General features: G+C 37.7%; 1 protein-coding gene across 5 annotated transcripts in view; it reads left to right on the top strand.

Moving 5' to 3' along the window:
• The window catches only part of LOC126457855 (uncharacterized), a 311,923-nt gene that overhangs the window by 168,137 nt on the left and 129,606 nt on the right, over nt 1-14,180 (top strand). For all 5 annotated transcript variants that reach the window (XM_050094498.1, XM_050094501.1, XM_050094500.1 and 2 more), the window contains one exon: nt 11,033-11,170. In XM_050094498.1, the coding sequence (XP_049950455.1) occupies nt 11,033-11,170 (138 nt within the window). The remainder of the gene's footprint in view (nt 1-11,032; nt 11,171-14,180) is intronic.

The raw sequence follows: 14,180 nt of genomic DNA on the forward strand, positions 1-14,180 counted from the left end.
GAAAACACTTTCATAATAAATTGCATTGTATACTCACATTTTTATTTATTTATTTTATTTTTTTAACCACCATCTAGCCTATAACCTTTTGACTTACAATAGTAGTAATCAAAACAAAATTGAATATTTATAAATTGATCTATTTAAATATATTTAAAATTATAATTATTAGTTTGACATTGCAAGGAATTTTTTTAAAAAAATGTTGTGGATAGCAGGAATTCAACCTGGGTCTGCGAATTATCAGACTGTGCGTTAAATCATGTGGCCACTGCACCATTACAACACCAGTTCCTCAAAAATTCTTCATGCCCTATGCTTCCACATTATGCTACACACAATTTCAAAGAAAAATATGACCTGGTGCTGTGAGCAAGGGATGATGTTACATCAGAGCATGTGTAGTTGAGAACAGACAGCTGTGTTCCTTGTCTGAGTTGATCATAACATAGCTGACAATCATTTCAGCACTTAACACTGGTTTCTGGTTGTTGTGGAGGGAGCACTACAAAACATGTTTTCATCCATTTTTATTTGCATATAAGCTCACATTTGAAGAGAAATAGCCTAATTTTAGTGCAGTTTCTGTCTTGCATTCGTAATTTTAGTGCGAGATTTATTGTGTGCTGTAGCCCATTAGCACATGATAACTGGTCACCAATGTCCATTCATATTCTGTATAGGGTGGTTAACACCTGTTTATTTGCTCTTTCCATAATATAAACTCTTGTAGCATTTATTAACTTAATGAACCATTGTCACTATGATGGTGTCATGATCACTAATCTGTACTACTGTATAAAGACAAGTTGTAGTTTAATGTTGTTACCAAAAGTTTTGAAAAGTTGTTGGTTGAACCTACGTCAAACTTTCCTATGATACTGTAATAAACATTCAGACAGATGTAGGCTACATATTTTACAGTGTATATGGTGTGCAAATATGTGTGTAAAATCTACAAAAATAATCAAATTTTGAAAATAAAATGTAATTGGATAGATAAAAAAATCCACTCACCAAGAGGTGGAAGGAGAACACACAAAAAAAAAAAAAATATTAAAGTTTGCAAGCTTTCAGAATCAGTGGCTCCTCCTTCTGGCAGAAAGGTTGAAGGGGAGGGAATAGGGGTGAAGGAACAGGAAGAGACTGGATGGGATGAGACAGAAAGACCGATCCAGACATTCCATCTCATCCCATCCAGTAAGTCTCCCCTGATCCGGGGCTCTGGGCAACTTTCAACAACTCTATCCCTTTTCCTAAATTTTCCCAGTCCTTTTCCTTCACCCCTTTTTCTTCCACTTCTGCCAGAAGCAACGACTAGCTTCAAAAGCATGCAAACTGTAGTACCTTTTATATGTGTGTTCTTGTCCGCAGCTCGTGGTCTTGCGGTAGCATTCTCGCTTCCCGCGCCCGGGTTCCCGGGTTCGATTCCTGGCGGGGTCAGGGATTTTATCTGCCTTGTGATGACTGCGTGCTGTGTGATGTCCTTAGGTTAGTTAGGTTTAAGTAGTTCTAAGTTCTAGGGGACTGATGACCATAGATGTTAAGTTCCATAGTGCTCAGAGCCATTTGAACAATTTTGTTTGTTCTTATGCCACTGCTTGGTAAATAGAGTTTTTTTATCTATCCAGTTGCATTATATGTATATAAACTCTATACTTCTACATGACGACAAGATGTAGATTAACATTGTTACCAAAAATCTCAAAGTTCTTCCCTGATTTACTTCAAATTCTTATACAATACTGCAATAAACATTCTGATGGGCATAGGCTACACATTTATATAAAGATAAAATGTGGGTAGCAAAAATTTCGTGAAGCACTTGGCTAGTTCATTTCAAATTTTTCATTATATGATATTCTAGTAAATGTTGAGACAAGAAACATAATTAGCAAATATCTTGGAAAGTCCTTGACTGCTTTAGTTAAGATTTTTACATGCTATTCTAATATTCTTTTGGATGGACATAGACTGCATATTTTTCTCAATATGTATGTAACACTAAAGGGAAAATGTTGATAAATATATTGAAAAGTTCTTGACCTATTCTTTTTTCTAGTTTACATTATACTGTGATAAAGTCATGTTTACATACTTTTTAAATATATGTAATATATAAATTTATATTTAATATATGAAGGGGAAATGTTAGCAAAAATCTTAAGACCTTTTTACTTCAAAATGTTACACAATACTCTACTAACATTCCAACAACTTAGTCTACATATTTTTTAAACAATGGACAGATTTTCTGTTTAAACCTGTTGTGAGAAAGAAAGTGCTGTGCTGAAAAAAATCTTGTTTTCTTTCTCTTGTCAGTTTTAAGTTAGATACACAGCTGCCAACTCCATGGGGCCTGAGGGGGCTCGAGCCCCCCTAGAAATTTGTTTGGGGGATGGAATCTCCCCCCCCCCCCCCCCCCTCGCCTCACGACACCGCAGCTATATAAAGCCCACACTGCTGTCGCAGTCATTCAGTGTGGATAGTTTTGTTCAGTAAATGCTGCAGACATGTTTAGTGTTCCGACTTTAGTGTCTAGTGGACTATCTTATATGACTATATTTTATTCGTTTACTTTAGTCTCTTAGTGTATTGTGAATTAAGTTTGCTATGGATAAATTTGTTACCAAAAAGGCACGCTTGGAAGTTGATGATACTGCAAGTCAACCTCAAACAATGATTGTGTCGGCAAATGCTTCATCATCTTCAGGCGAGAACTGTTCACAGGCAGAACCTGAACAATCCGGTAAGGGAAGATCATTTCAGAAATCTTGGTTGATCAAATATACATGGCTAGAATATGAAGCATCTACTGAAAAAGTTCTTTGCAAAACCTGCAAAGAGGCAGATGCTAAAAATCTATTACAATTTTCTTCAAAAAAAGAAGATACATTTACTTCCATGGGGTTTTCTATCTGGAAAAAGGCTTTGGAAAAATTCTATCTTCATGAAAATAAGTTTATACATAAAGAAGGTGATCTGAAACTAAATTCTAGTACTAACTGAAGTGTGGCATCCCAATTTAATGAACAGTTACATAATGATATGAAAAAAGGCTGTTTAGCTCTTGAGACAATTTTTACTACCGTGCAATTTCTATGCCGACAAGGACTAACAATTAGGGGGCATGAAGATGTAAACTCGAGAAAGAATGACATACCTGAGTTTAAAGATTTGTTAGGGCATTCGGGGTATGAGTGGACATCCCACGATCTTCAAAACGAGATCATAGATCTACTAGGAAAGCCTGTGTTGAAATGATTCTTCGATTCACGAATGAGTGTCATTTTGTATTCATACTGTTGACGATTCCTTAATCATCAATGAAGACTTTATTGGCTTATACAAGACCTGCAACACTGAATCACAAACTCTGTTTAATATTTTAAAAGCTGTTTTTGCTCATCTTGATTTATCAATGGATAACTTAAGAGGATGCTATGATGGTGCCTCGAATATGAGAGGTAAGTTCAAAGGACTAAAGAAAGTAAGTTTTGGATATACAACCAAAAGCACATTATGTGCACTGCACTGCTCACAGTTTAGACTTGGCAGTTGTGGACAGTCTCCGCCATCTTACGTCTTAATAAACACCACAAGAGAATCCAACAAAAGGATGGGACTTTTCAGAAGCATACTCTGTGAGAGCGCCAATGACCAAGCTGGTCTACGACCCCTTTGCCTGACTCGATGGACTAAGCGAGCTTCTAGTATCTTGAGAATATTGAAAAACTTTGAAGAACTTCCAGAGTTTTTTGAAACATTTTCTGCAGAGGACAAAACAGAGGCAGGTTGAAAATGTGCAGGCTACCTTGAGTCAATGTTACAATTAGAGAATTATTTATTTTTACATCTTTATTGCCATGCAGTGGGCCCAGTAGAGGATGTAAATGAAAAAATTCAGTGCCCTCATCTAAGTGTTGCTGATCTGGAAAAAATGTATGAGGACTTGATTTGTATATTGAATGGGAGGCGAGATACTTTCGAACACTTTTGGGAATTGTGTTTAAAAGAAAAACCTTTACAAGTTTATGATCCTTCACATCCTTGGAATCGAAGTATACCAAAGAAGTATGAAAACAACGAAGCCAGCTCACCGCATACTTTCAAAACCCCAAGGGAATACTACAAAGCTATTTACATTGAAGTTTGTGAAATGGTTCAATCTTGCGTTACTGAGTGGTTTGCTTCAACTGGACTCACACAGGTCATTTCAGATGAACAAGAATGCTTTCTTTTAGTAAACAGAGGTGAAACAAATTTGGAAAATAAACTGAGTTTTTCAGAAATGACCTTGACATTGAAAGACTGTGCATACAGTTGAATATGTTAGCCGATATCGCTAATAAAAAAACATCTGGTTGTAAGAAACGTGCGTGATGTAAGAAAGTACATTAAACAAGAGCCTGCAGTTGGAGAAATGTTATGTGAAGTAGTGAAGTGCATTAAGCTTCTCAAAGTAGTTCAAATCATGACAGCAACAGCAGAATGGTCATTTAGCGTCCTTAGACGTCTGAAGTCTTATCTCCGATCAACAATGGAACAGAAGTGATTGAACAACTTGGCTGTTCTTCATGCCCACTGAGATGTTTTTTTCATGAATTGGATATCCAACCAGTCATCAAAAACTTCATATTCAGTAATCCAGACAGACAGTTAACATTTGCGCATTTCTAAAGACACTCTAGCCCTAATAATGGCATTTAGAGCAATATTAAAAATCTTTATAAAATAGAGAATTAAATACATACATAGTGTTAAATTTTCAGTTTCAAAACATTAGTACTAGTTTAGTACTGTATTACTACATTACTATAATACTGTCTTAGTTATTTTCAAATACTTAAATATTTCTAGGGTGTAAGACCCAATTAAAAACCGCCGTTTACATAATTTTTGACTGAAAGTATTAAGCATACGGTATTAACTTTATTAACTGTATTAAAGCATTAACTTGAGATATTGTTTTTATTTAATGAACCCTGAGTCTTATTCAAAGTAAGCTTAAATTAGCTATTTCACTTATTTATCAAAATGCTGTTACTGTGTGACAGCAATATTTTGTTTTATTCTTTTAATGATAGTTTAGGATTTATTTAAATATAATTTCAGTCTTTTCAGAGCTATATATTCACTGCTCTGTAATAGTCTATAAGCATGATTGTTACTGTAAGTTAAATTAGCTTTTTACAAAAATACTGTGCATGTTTATGTTGTGTTTCTTTTTTCGAATCCAAAAAGTTAAATTAGCTTTTTATGAAAATACCCTGTGTGTTTATGTTTTGCTTCTTTTTTCAAAGCTAAAAAATGTGTCAGGCTTGTCGAGTTTCCTGGAGTGTCGAGTTATCAAGAGTCCAGTTTTCGGGGTTCTAAAGTTGGTCATAAGACTCTAAAATGCTTAAAAAAACTTTAAAAATCACTATTTTTCATATAAAATTTAGGAAATTTTCTGGGACAAGACCCCCAGTATCCTGCCCCAATATTTTATATAAGTTGGCACCCCTGCGTAGATATCGGGCATTTACACCACTAGACAAACTCTTTCTTCCACATATATTCTTTCTCCTGACAATTTTTTTTAAACTGGATGCACAATAGTGTGATGTTTCATTTTCTTTGTTGCAGTCAGTTTTAAGAGGAAAGAAGAATGTTGTATTTGTGGCTTTTAGACTTACAATTAGAATTCTACTGTACTACGGAATCTGAATCGTTCGAAACTTTGCAACCTTACCCATTTACAGATTAAAAGTACAAGAAATACTTTCATTGAAGTTACTATCCTCACTGATCCATCAGCTGGAGAGATATCTCGTGTCCTTCGTATTAATGAATCCAACAATTTACTTGTTTAGTTTAAGGGACATTTATTTCTCAATCAAGATTTCACTTGCAACAACAATGAACAATACTCAAAGTCAGAGACAAAAGGGAAGAGTAGATGGACAAAGAGGGGGGGTGGGAAGAAAGTGTGGGAGAGAGAAGGATGAGGAGGAGATAGACAGTGAGAGGTGGAGGAAGAGGAGATGAACAAAGAGAGGGAGAAAGAGGAGAAGGGGGGTTAAGGGGGGGGGGGGGGGAGAAGATGGACAGAGAGATTAAGGAGAGGAGGAGATTAGGACATATACAGAATTCCCATATGCATTTAGCAACTGCAAAACATTGATAGGTTACCTAGTATCTGTATACTGACACTGTCGATAATGTCAGGTCTTTTTATAGTTACAAGGTGTAAAGTATTTCTATTGCATTTAGACTGTCAAAATAACTGCTTAAGTCAGTTTTTTGAAATTGTGCTCAGAAGACTTGTATAACTGATGATGGTGTAAATGGTATGCCCTCTAGTATTACGGGCAACTCTAAAATATTTTTGTTTGCTGATGACGCTAGCCTGGTAGTAAAGGATGTTGTGTGAAACATTGGCTCAGTTTCAAATAGTGCAGTTCATGACATAAATTCATGTCTTGTAGAAAATAAACTAACACTAAACCACAGTAAGACTTCGTTTTTACAGTTTCTAACACACAATTCAACTAAAACTAACATTTTAATTTCACAGAATGGGCATATGATTAGTGAAACTGAACAGTTCAAATTTCTAAGTGTTCAGATAGATAGTAAACTGTCGTGGAAAGACCACGTTCAGAATCTTGTTCAAAGACTTAAAGCTGCCATTTTTACTATTCGAACGGTGTCTTAAGTGAGTGATTGTTCGACATGAAAATTGGTCTACTTTGCTTATTTTCATTCACTTGTGTCCTATGGTGGTATATTTTGGGGTAACTATTCCCATTCTAAAAGGATATTTTTGGCTCAGAAATGGGTGGTTCGGGCAGTAAATGGTGTAAGTTTATGAACCTCTTGTCAACCCCTGTTCACTGGTCTGGGTATTTTGGCATTGGCCTCTCAATATCTATATTCCTTATTGTCACTTTTGTTAACAATATTAGCTTATTCCTAAGAATAAGCAGCTTTCACTCGGCAGAAATCAAATCATCATTTGGATTGGACTTCCTTGTGCAGAAAGGTGTGTAGTATACTGCTGCATCCATTTTCAATAAGCTACTACTAGAATTCAAAAATCTGAAACTGAAGAGTATCCTCATGGGTCAATCCTTCTGTTCTGTCGAGGAGTACCTTGAAAAATTAACCTGATTCTCGTTGTATTGTTGACTACGTTTACTTAAACTTATGGCTTGACTTTTTTTGGGTTCATAAACATTTTATTTTTATCTTTTATTACTTTTATGTTATAATTTCTCATAGTGACACATTCCATGACCTTGGAGATTTGCTCCTCAATTTGGTCCTACGGACCTTGACGTGTTAATAAAAAAATAAGAAAACTATCTGTCCATAGCACATTCAATGGTCTCATTGGTGTCCCAGTCTATATTTGTTTGGTTAAAGTCATCTGCAGCTAATACTGCAGGATCGGGGTACACCCACCACACTACTGAGTGCAGACTTTCTTTGACTGATTCTATAACTGTTACGGCATTATTGGGTGGCCAGTAAACCAGTTACTTGTGTGTAGGTAATTTTGCAGCCAAGCCCTGACCTCTATAGACATAATACTTTTGTCGATTGACATGAACATCTCCCCCTGTCCTGTGGTATATGGTGTCTTACTTGTCTTTTAAAAGTACGTTCCATGCTTCATTAAATATTTTGGAGTTTTCTATTTTGGGTTTCATCCCGCTCTCGGGTCAGAGGTTAATTTGAGCATGATGGCTTTCCTATGGCGGTTTAGGAACTTGTTGACAAACTATGCACACTTCCTATCCATTGATGTACACATCCTATCCATCCCACTACTAAAATTATAATGGAAACAATAGGTAAAAAAGTGAAAATGTAATTATTTTTCATTGATCATAGCTACAGGCTTATGGAAACAGGTACAGTAGGGTTTGTTGTTTATTTAAATGTTTAGTGAAGTGTGTATTTTACTCTGTGCAGAGTCAGTAAGAGTTATATAAAGCAGTTGTTCTGAAATGGTATTCTAAATATTTCAGCAAATCACCAGCTGTCATCCATTTCCTATTTAAAGAACGATTCTGCAGAAACATTGCATGCAAAAAGTACTGCAGAGACATCAGTAGAAAGCAGCAGAATAGGTTAAGCAATGTGGGTGAACTATTGCCTCAAGAAGTCTGTCCTGTATGCAAAATGAGTCCTCAATCTCAGTACTGCATGAAGTACTAAAACCAGGGAGCTTGACCTGATCAGCCAGACTGACTTGATCTCATAAAAAAACTTACACCATGTACAAGTAAAAGCATGTAACCTGACTTTGACTATGCTTTCAGTATATCTTTATTTTTCTTCCCCACTTTTACTCTACTACCTCAGATTGTTAGAGCTGATTGTCTTCTACTCTTATACTTGGTACTAAATTTTGTATACTCTCTGGTTCAGGCATTTACATTCATTCTTCGGACAGCTGTTTCATAAGAGGCCACGTTCTTAGTTTAATTTAACGTAGACAGAATTTTTCCAGTGTGTTAAATATGTTGTCAGGGTGGCAATTCGTCTAGAAAACCTGGAAATGTGTTTTCCATTAATATGGATAAATATGAAGCATTTGTTGATAGTGGAACAACATCTGGGAAGTATGTGTGGAAAAACAGCTAGTAACTTCTCTGCTTGTAAAGTATTTGTTTGATCATTCAACATTATATAGATTACAGTTAATGCTTTGTACTGATAATATAATAAATTTAAAATTACTATATAGTTCTTCAAATGAACCTTGATGTTATTATGTTTTACTGTGTCCACATACCTGAAGTCTCTTGATCAGTTGGGAATTCTTATAGATTACAATTTATAACTTAGATTTCGATGTTTGGACAAGAAAATGTTCAGCTGCAAATGTTTGGAAGATCTCTCTCTCTCTCTCTCTCTCTCTCTCTCTCTCTCTCTCTCTCTCTCGCGCGCGCCCGCGCGCCCACACACACACACACACACACACACACACACTCTCTCTCTCTCTCTCTCTCTCTCTCTCTCTCTCTCTCTCTCTCTCTACCTCTGTGGCAATGATGATCCAGTTGTTGATGTTAATGTTTCGGTTGCTGTGTTTGTACTGAGTAAAAGAGAAGATTAAGTAATTTTTCTTTGTATTTCAGGTGTGGCTGTGCAACACTTCTCATGTGTCTGCAGATGAGCATGTGTTTGTTCTTGATTCTATACCTTATTTCCGTTCTGGAATATTCATTATATTGTAATATTGTTTCAAATACATCATTGTACTGAAATTGAGGCAGTTAGAAGCATAGGGATGTAAGTGACAAAACCAAATATTTAGACATATGTGCACAGTATTGTAATGGAAGAACCAATCTGCTTGGTGGCAAAGGGATGTATGTGTGTCAGGTGATTTGAACAGCTTTTTAATGATTATCTGAACACCTAATTAACAAGGAGTGTTTTCTCTTTGGATACAAAGAGATGCAAGTGCCAATAAGTGTCTTTGGTTCCAAATAACTGGTAAGCTGTTGTAATCAGGTAATTTGATGCATTGAAATGTAGACAGGCAGTGAAAATGCCGATAGTGATGGTTTTCTGAGGCATGTACATCAACTTCCTCAGACTGTAATGACCCTCATTGCCTTTAGTGACAATGCAGGCATCAGAGCAAGAACAAAGAAACCATCATTAAGTTTTGGATATATATAATAAAGTACGCCTTGCTGAAGACTACTGACCACAAGTTCGTGATTTCAGGCCACTTCTGTGTGCAATGTTTTATAAGACTACCCTCAAAGATGATAAGATTTTTGATTCTATTGACTTAAGACAATGAAAGCTAGGATAGTGATGTTCACCATCTGCCATAACAGGGAAATATCAGAATCTTCCATTTGTACCTCCAATTTACCATCGATTCTATACGAATCTGAAGCACATATCAAAAACATCTGTTCCCAAACCATATAACAGATCACAAACAAGTTGAGGGCCAAGCATACAATGTGGTGGTGGTGGTGGTGGTGGTGGTGCCGCCATCTGAGGATGTGTGTTACTCAGAATAGGCATTTCCCCTTAATAGAAACAAATCAGAGTATGTGTAGTGCTAAGAGATTGCTTGGAAATTTGTGTATGTAACATTGAACAATGGAAACTCCAAGTTGGGATATCAACAATATAAAGAAAAAATAGATTGCTTTTCACCGTAAAGATGACACTTTGAGTTGCAGACAAACACTACAAAATGACAATTACACATGTAGCTTTCGACCAAAGCCTTCTTCAATAAAGAAAAAACACTTGCTCACATTCATTCACACATACAAGTACACCTCATGCCCACAAGATGACCATCTCCAGCAGCCATAAGCTAAATGTGTAACCATCTTTTCATTCTGCCTGTCCACGACTCAATGTATCATCTTTGTGGGAGTATCAGTCTATCTTTTCCTTATGTTTTTGTATGTAAAATTGTTTATGCATTTGCCATATCCACTCCATTATATGTGTAATCCATAAAAGTTATGTGTTTGGATTAATGTAATAAACGAAAATGGGATGAACAAAATATTGTATTACATTCTTTTGAGTCTTTCCCAACCTGATATTGATGAGAGTCTTGAGGAAATAACATCCTTGGAGGCAGAGGGGTGTTAAGTGCTAACTAGATTAATGATAAAGTAACTGAGCACAGTATTCTGAATTTAATTCACAGATATTGTATGTGTAGCTTCATTAATAACCACTGCATATGATGGTTACATTAGACAGTATAACAAATGAACATGGAATTTTCAATTTGATACAAACTTTGAAGCTCATTTTCTGAGAATTGTGGTCTTGTCTCACTACACCTTTTTGCTTTTAACTGCCTCAGTTTCTTGTGTTTACTAATTTTATATCTGTTTGTTATACCTATTCTTGATTTAGCATTCAAGTCGGCTACAAGTAAGCAGTGATTAGAGTGTGGTGACATAATTCTCTATATCTAACAATTACCATTTCTTCTTTGTATCGTTAGCAATTTATCACTGAACATTCCACTCTTTATTTTCAGCAACAACCTGGATGCTCACATAACTGTTGTGTGTCTTCATCTTGTGATTCAAATCAGTTGCAATTAAGACCAGACATTGAAACAGAAGATCATATTTGTGGCGAACTTAATTTGGGCTATGTTTCAAGATGGATGAAGGTAATATATTTCTGTCCTACTTGTCATTTAGTCAGTATTTTCTATTGGTGCCATTTGGATAATCTTGCTCATAATGTAGTTATAGGATTTAGAAATACAACAGACATGATGCTATAATTTATGTCGATTATTGTTGTGGTCTTCAGTCCTTAGACTGCTTTGAAACAATTCTCCATGCTAATCTGCCCTGTGCAACCTCTTCCTGTCTGCATAACTGTTACCACCTACAGTACTCAAACATGCTGTACAAGGTGCCATGAATGGTGAGGGAGTGGACATCTAAATCAGGGTGGTTAAACGGAAAACAAAATGTTAACTGCCAAAAACTGACCCCAGAAAAGGTTTATTCCCCAAAATGGAAATGGGGTTCCTGCTATCTTCAGCTACTTAAATTATTTTTGACAGTGACTTTGCTTTAAACAATCTATTTCCATAGATAAACTTAGACAATTGCAGTTAACAACCATATAACAAGAACTTTTAATCTAGACCTTCCAGAATAGACTAGTCTCTTCTATATCTTTACTGGTACTGACATTTTTGGAGAGGTCTGCTTGTGTATTCTATGGCAGCCCCTCCAAAGCATCTTCAACTGGCGGAAGCATGGAATAGTGCACTCCATCACCAAGTGTAGACACCCACTTAGTGCTCAAGCTGCAGTCTCAAATAGTACCTTATCTCACTTGACTCTGTGCAAAGAGGCACCTCTCATCAGTGTACTGTTTTTGCAGCCTCTGGCAGCACACTATTCAGGCTCCAGTAGTCAGGTCCCTAGATTGTACTTCACATATTAATCATCAGTATAATGTGCTTGTAAACAGTGTGTGATATTGGTAATAGCCTGGTTAGGTATGACAATTAGTTCAACATAGATGGCATTCAACAGTGACAAACTGCCTATTGGCTTCTGTCTCGGGTTCTTCGGCCGACGTTCATGTAATGATTTTTCTGACGTTTCGTCAGCACGAGTGACTGGCATTGTCAAAGCTTCACCCTCCATTGCCGGTGGTGAACTGGAGCCGAGCTTGCGGGCGCAGACTATATGTACCTGGCGCGCCAACGTCTGAGGGCTTCTCTGTGGTCATTTCCGGTGCGGTTCTCCTCTTGCTACCTGTGACGGTCATTCGCTGCAGTACGGGAAGCCAGGATCCGTTTACCTTAAGGCTTTCCTCTTTCTTGTTCAAACTGTTCGCGTGTTTTTGTATTTCTACAGCTTCTCTGAACAAGCGCGTGTGATAGTGGTTCTCTACAGCCAGAACTTCCGTGTCGGCGAATTTTATTACGTGGTCGGTCTCATTCAGTGCGTGCTCTGCCACGGCCGATTTCTCCACCTGCCCCAACCTGCAATGTCGCTTATGCTCTTTGATCCTGGTGTTAATGGATCGTCCAGTCATTCCGACACAAACTTTTCCGCATGTGCATGGTATGCAGTATATTCCCGACATTGCAAGTGGGTCTCTTTTCTCCTTCGCCAATCTAAGACACACTTTGATCTTCCTTATCGGTTTGAAAATCGTCTTTACGCCATGTTTGCGCAATATATGGCCGATTCTGTCCGTCACCCTGGGAATGTATGGCAGAAAGGCCGTACCCGACATTTCTTTTTCTGGCGAAGTAATGAACCAGAAAAAGAAATGTCGGGTACTGTTGCTTGTTGGTGGGTTTGATGTGGACAGACGTGTGAAGCTGGCCATTGGACAGATGGAGGTCAATGTCAAGGAAAGTGGCATGGGGTTTGGAGTAGGACCAGGTGAATCTGATGGAACCAAAGGAGTTGAGGTTAGAGAAGAAATTCTGGAGTTCTTCTTCACTGTGAGTCCAGATCATGAAGATGTCATCAATAAATCTGTACCAAACTTTGGGTTGGCAGGCCTGGGTAACCAAGAAGGCTTCCTTGAAGCGACCCATGAATAGGTTGGCGTACGAGAGGGCCATCCTGGTACCCGTGGCTGTTACCTTTAATTGTTGGTATGTCTGGCCTTCAAAAGTGAAGAAGTTGTGGGTCAGGATGAAGCTGGCTAAGATAATGAGGAAAGAGGTTTTAGGTAGGGTCGCAGGCGATCGGCGCGAAAGGAAGTGCTCCATCGCAGTGAGGCTATATAGGGAAACATTCCACGTGGGGAAAATATATCTAAAAACAAAGATGATGTGACTTACCAAACGAAAATGCTGGCAGGTCGATAGACACACAAACATACACACAAAGTTCAAGCTTTCACAACAAACGGTTGCTTCATCAGGAAAGAGGGAAGGAGAGGGAAAGATGAAAGGATGTGGGTTTTAAGGGAGAGGGTAAGGAGTCATTCCAATCCCGGGAGCGGAAAGACTTACCTTAGGGGGACAAAAGGACAGGTATACACTCTCTCTCTCTCTCTCTCTCTCTCTCTCTCTCTCTCTCTCTCTCTCTCTCTCTCGCGTGCTCGCGCGCGCACACACACACACACACACACACACACACACACACACACACACACACACACACACACACACACACACACACATATATATATTAAAAACAATGATTCTGTGACTTACCAAACAGGAAAGCACTGGTAGATAGACAATAAAAAAAACACACAAACACACACACACAAAATTTCAAGCTTTCGCAACCCACGGTTGCTTCATCAGGAAAGAGGGAAGGAGAGGGAAAGACGAAAGGATGTGGGTTTTAAGGGAGAGGGTAAGGAGTCATTCCAATCCCAGGAGTGGAAAGACTTACATTAGGGGGGAAAAAATGGGCAGGTATACAGTCGCGCGCACCCTCTCCCTTGAAACCCATATCCTTTAGTCTTTCCCTCTCCTTCCCTCTTTCCTGATGAAGCAACCGTGGGTTGCGAAAGCTTGAAATTTTGTGTGTGTGTTTGTGGTGGTGGTTTTTTTTTTTTTTTTTTTTTAAATTGTGCCTATCTACTTGGTGGTAGCTTGTCTGTTATGAATGAGAAGCTCATGATATGGCCATAGACTACCTGTAGACTTGTGAATTCTGCTGTTATTAGCAGATAGTGTG

The sequence above is a fragment of the Schistocerca serialis genome, chromosome 2 (assembly GCF_023864345.2).
Source record: "Schistocerca serialis cubense isolate TAMUIC-IGC-003099 chromosome 2, iqSchSeri2.2, whole genome shotgun sequence".
In the NCBI taxonomy this organism is placed as follows: Eukaryota; Metazoa; Arthropoda; class Insecta; order Orthoptera; family Acrididae; genus Schistocerca; species Schistocerca serialis.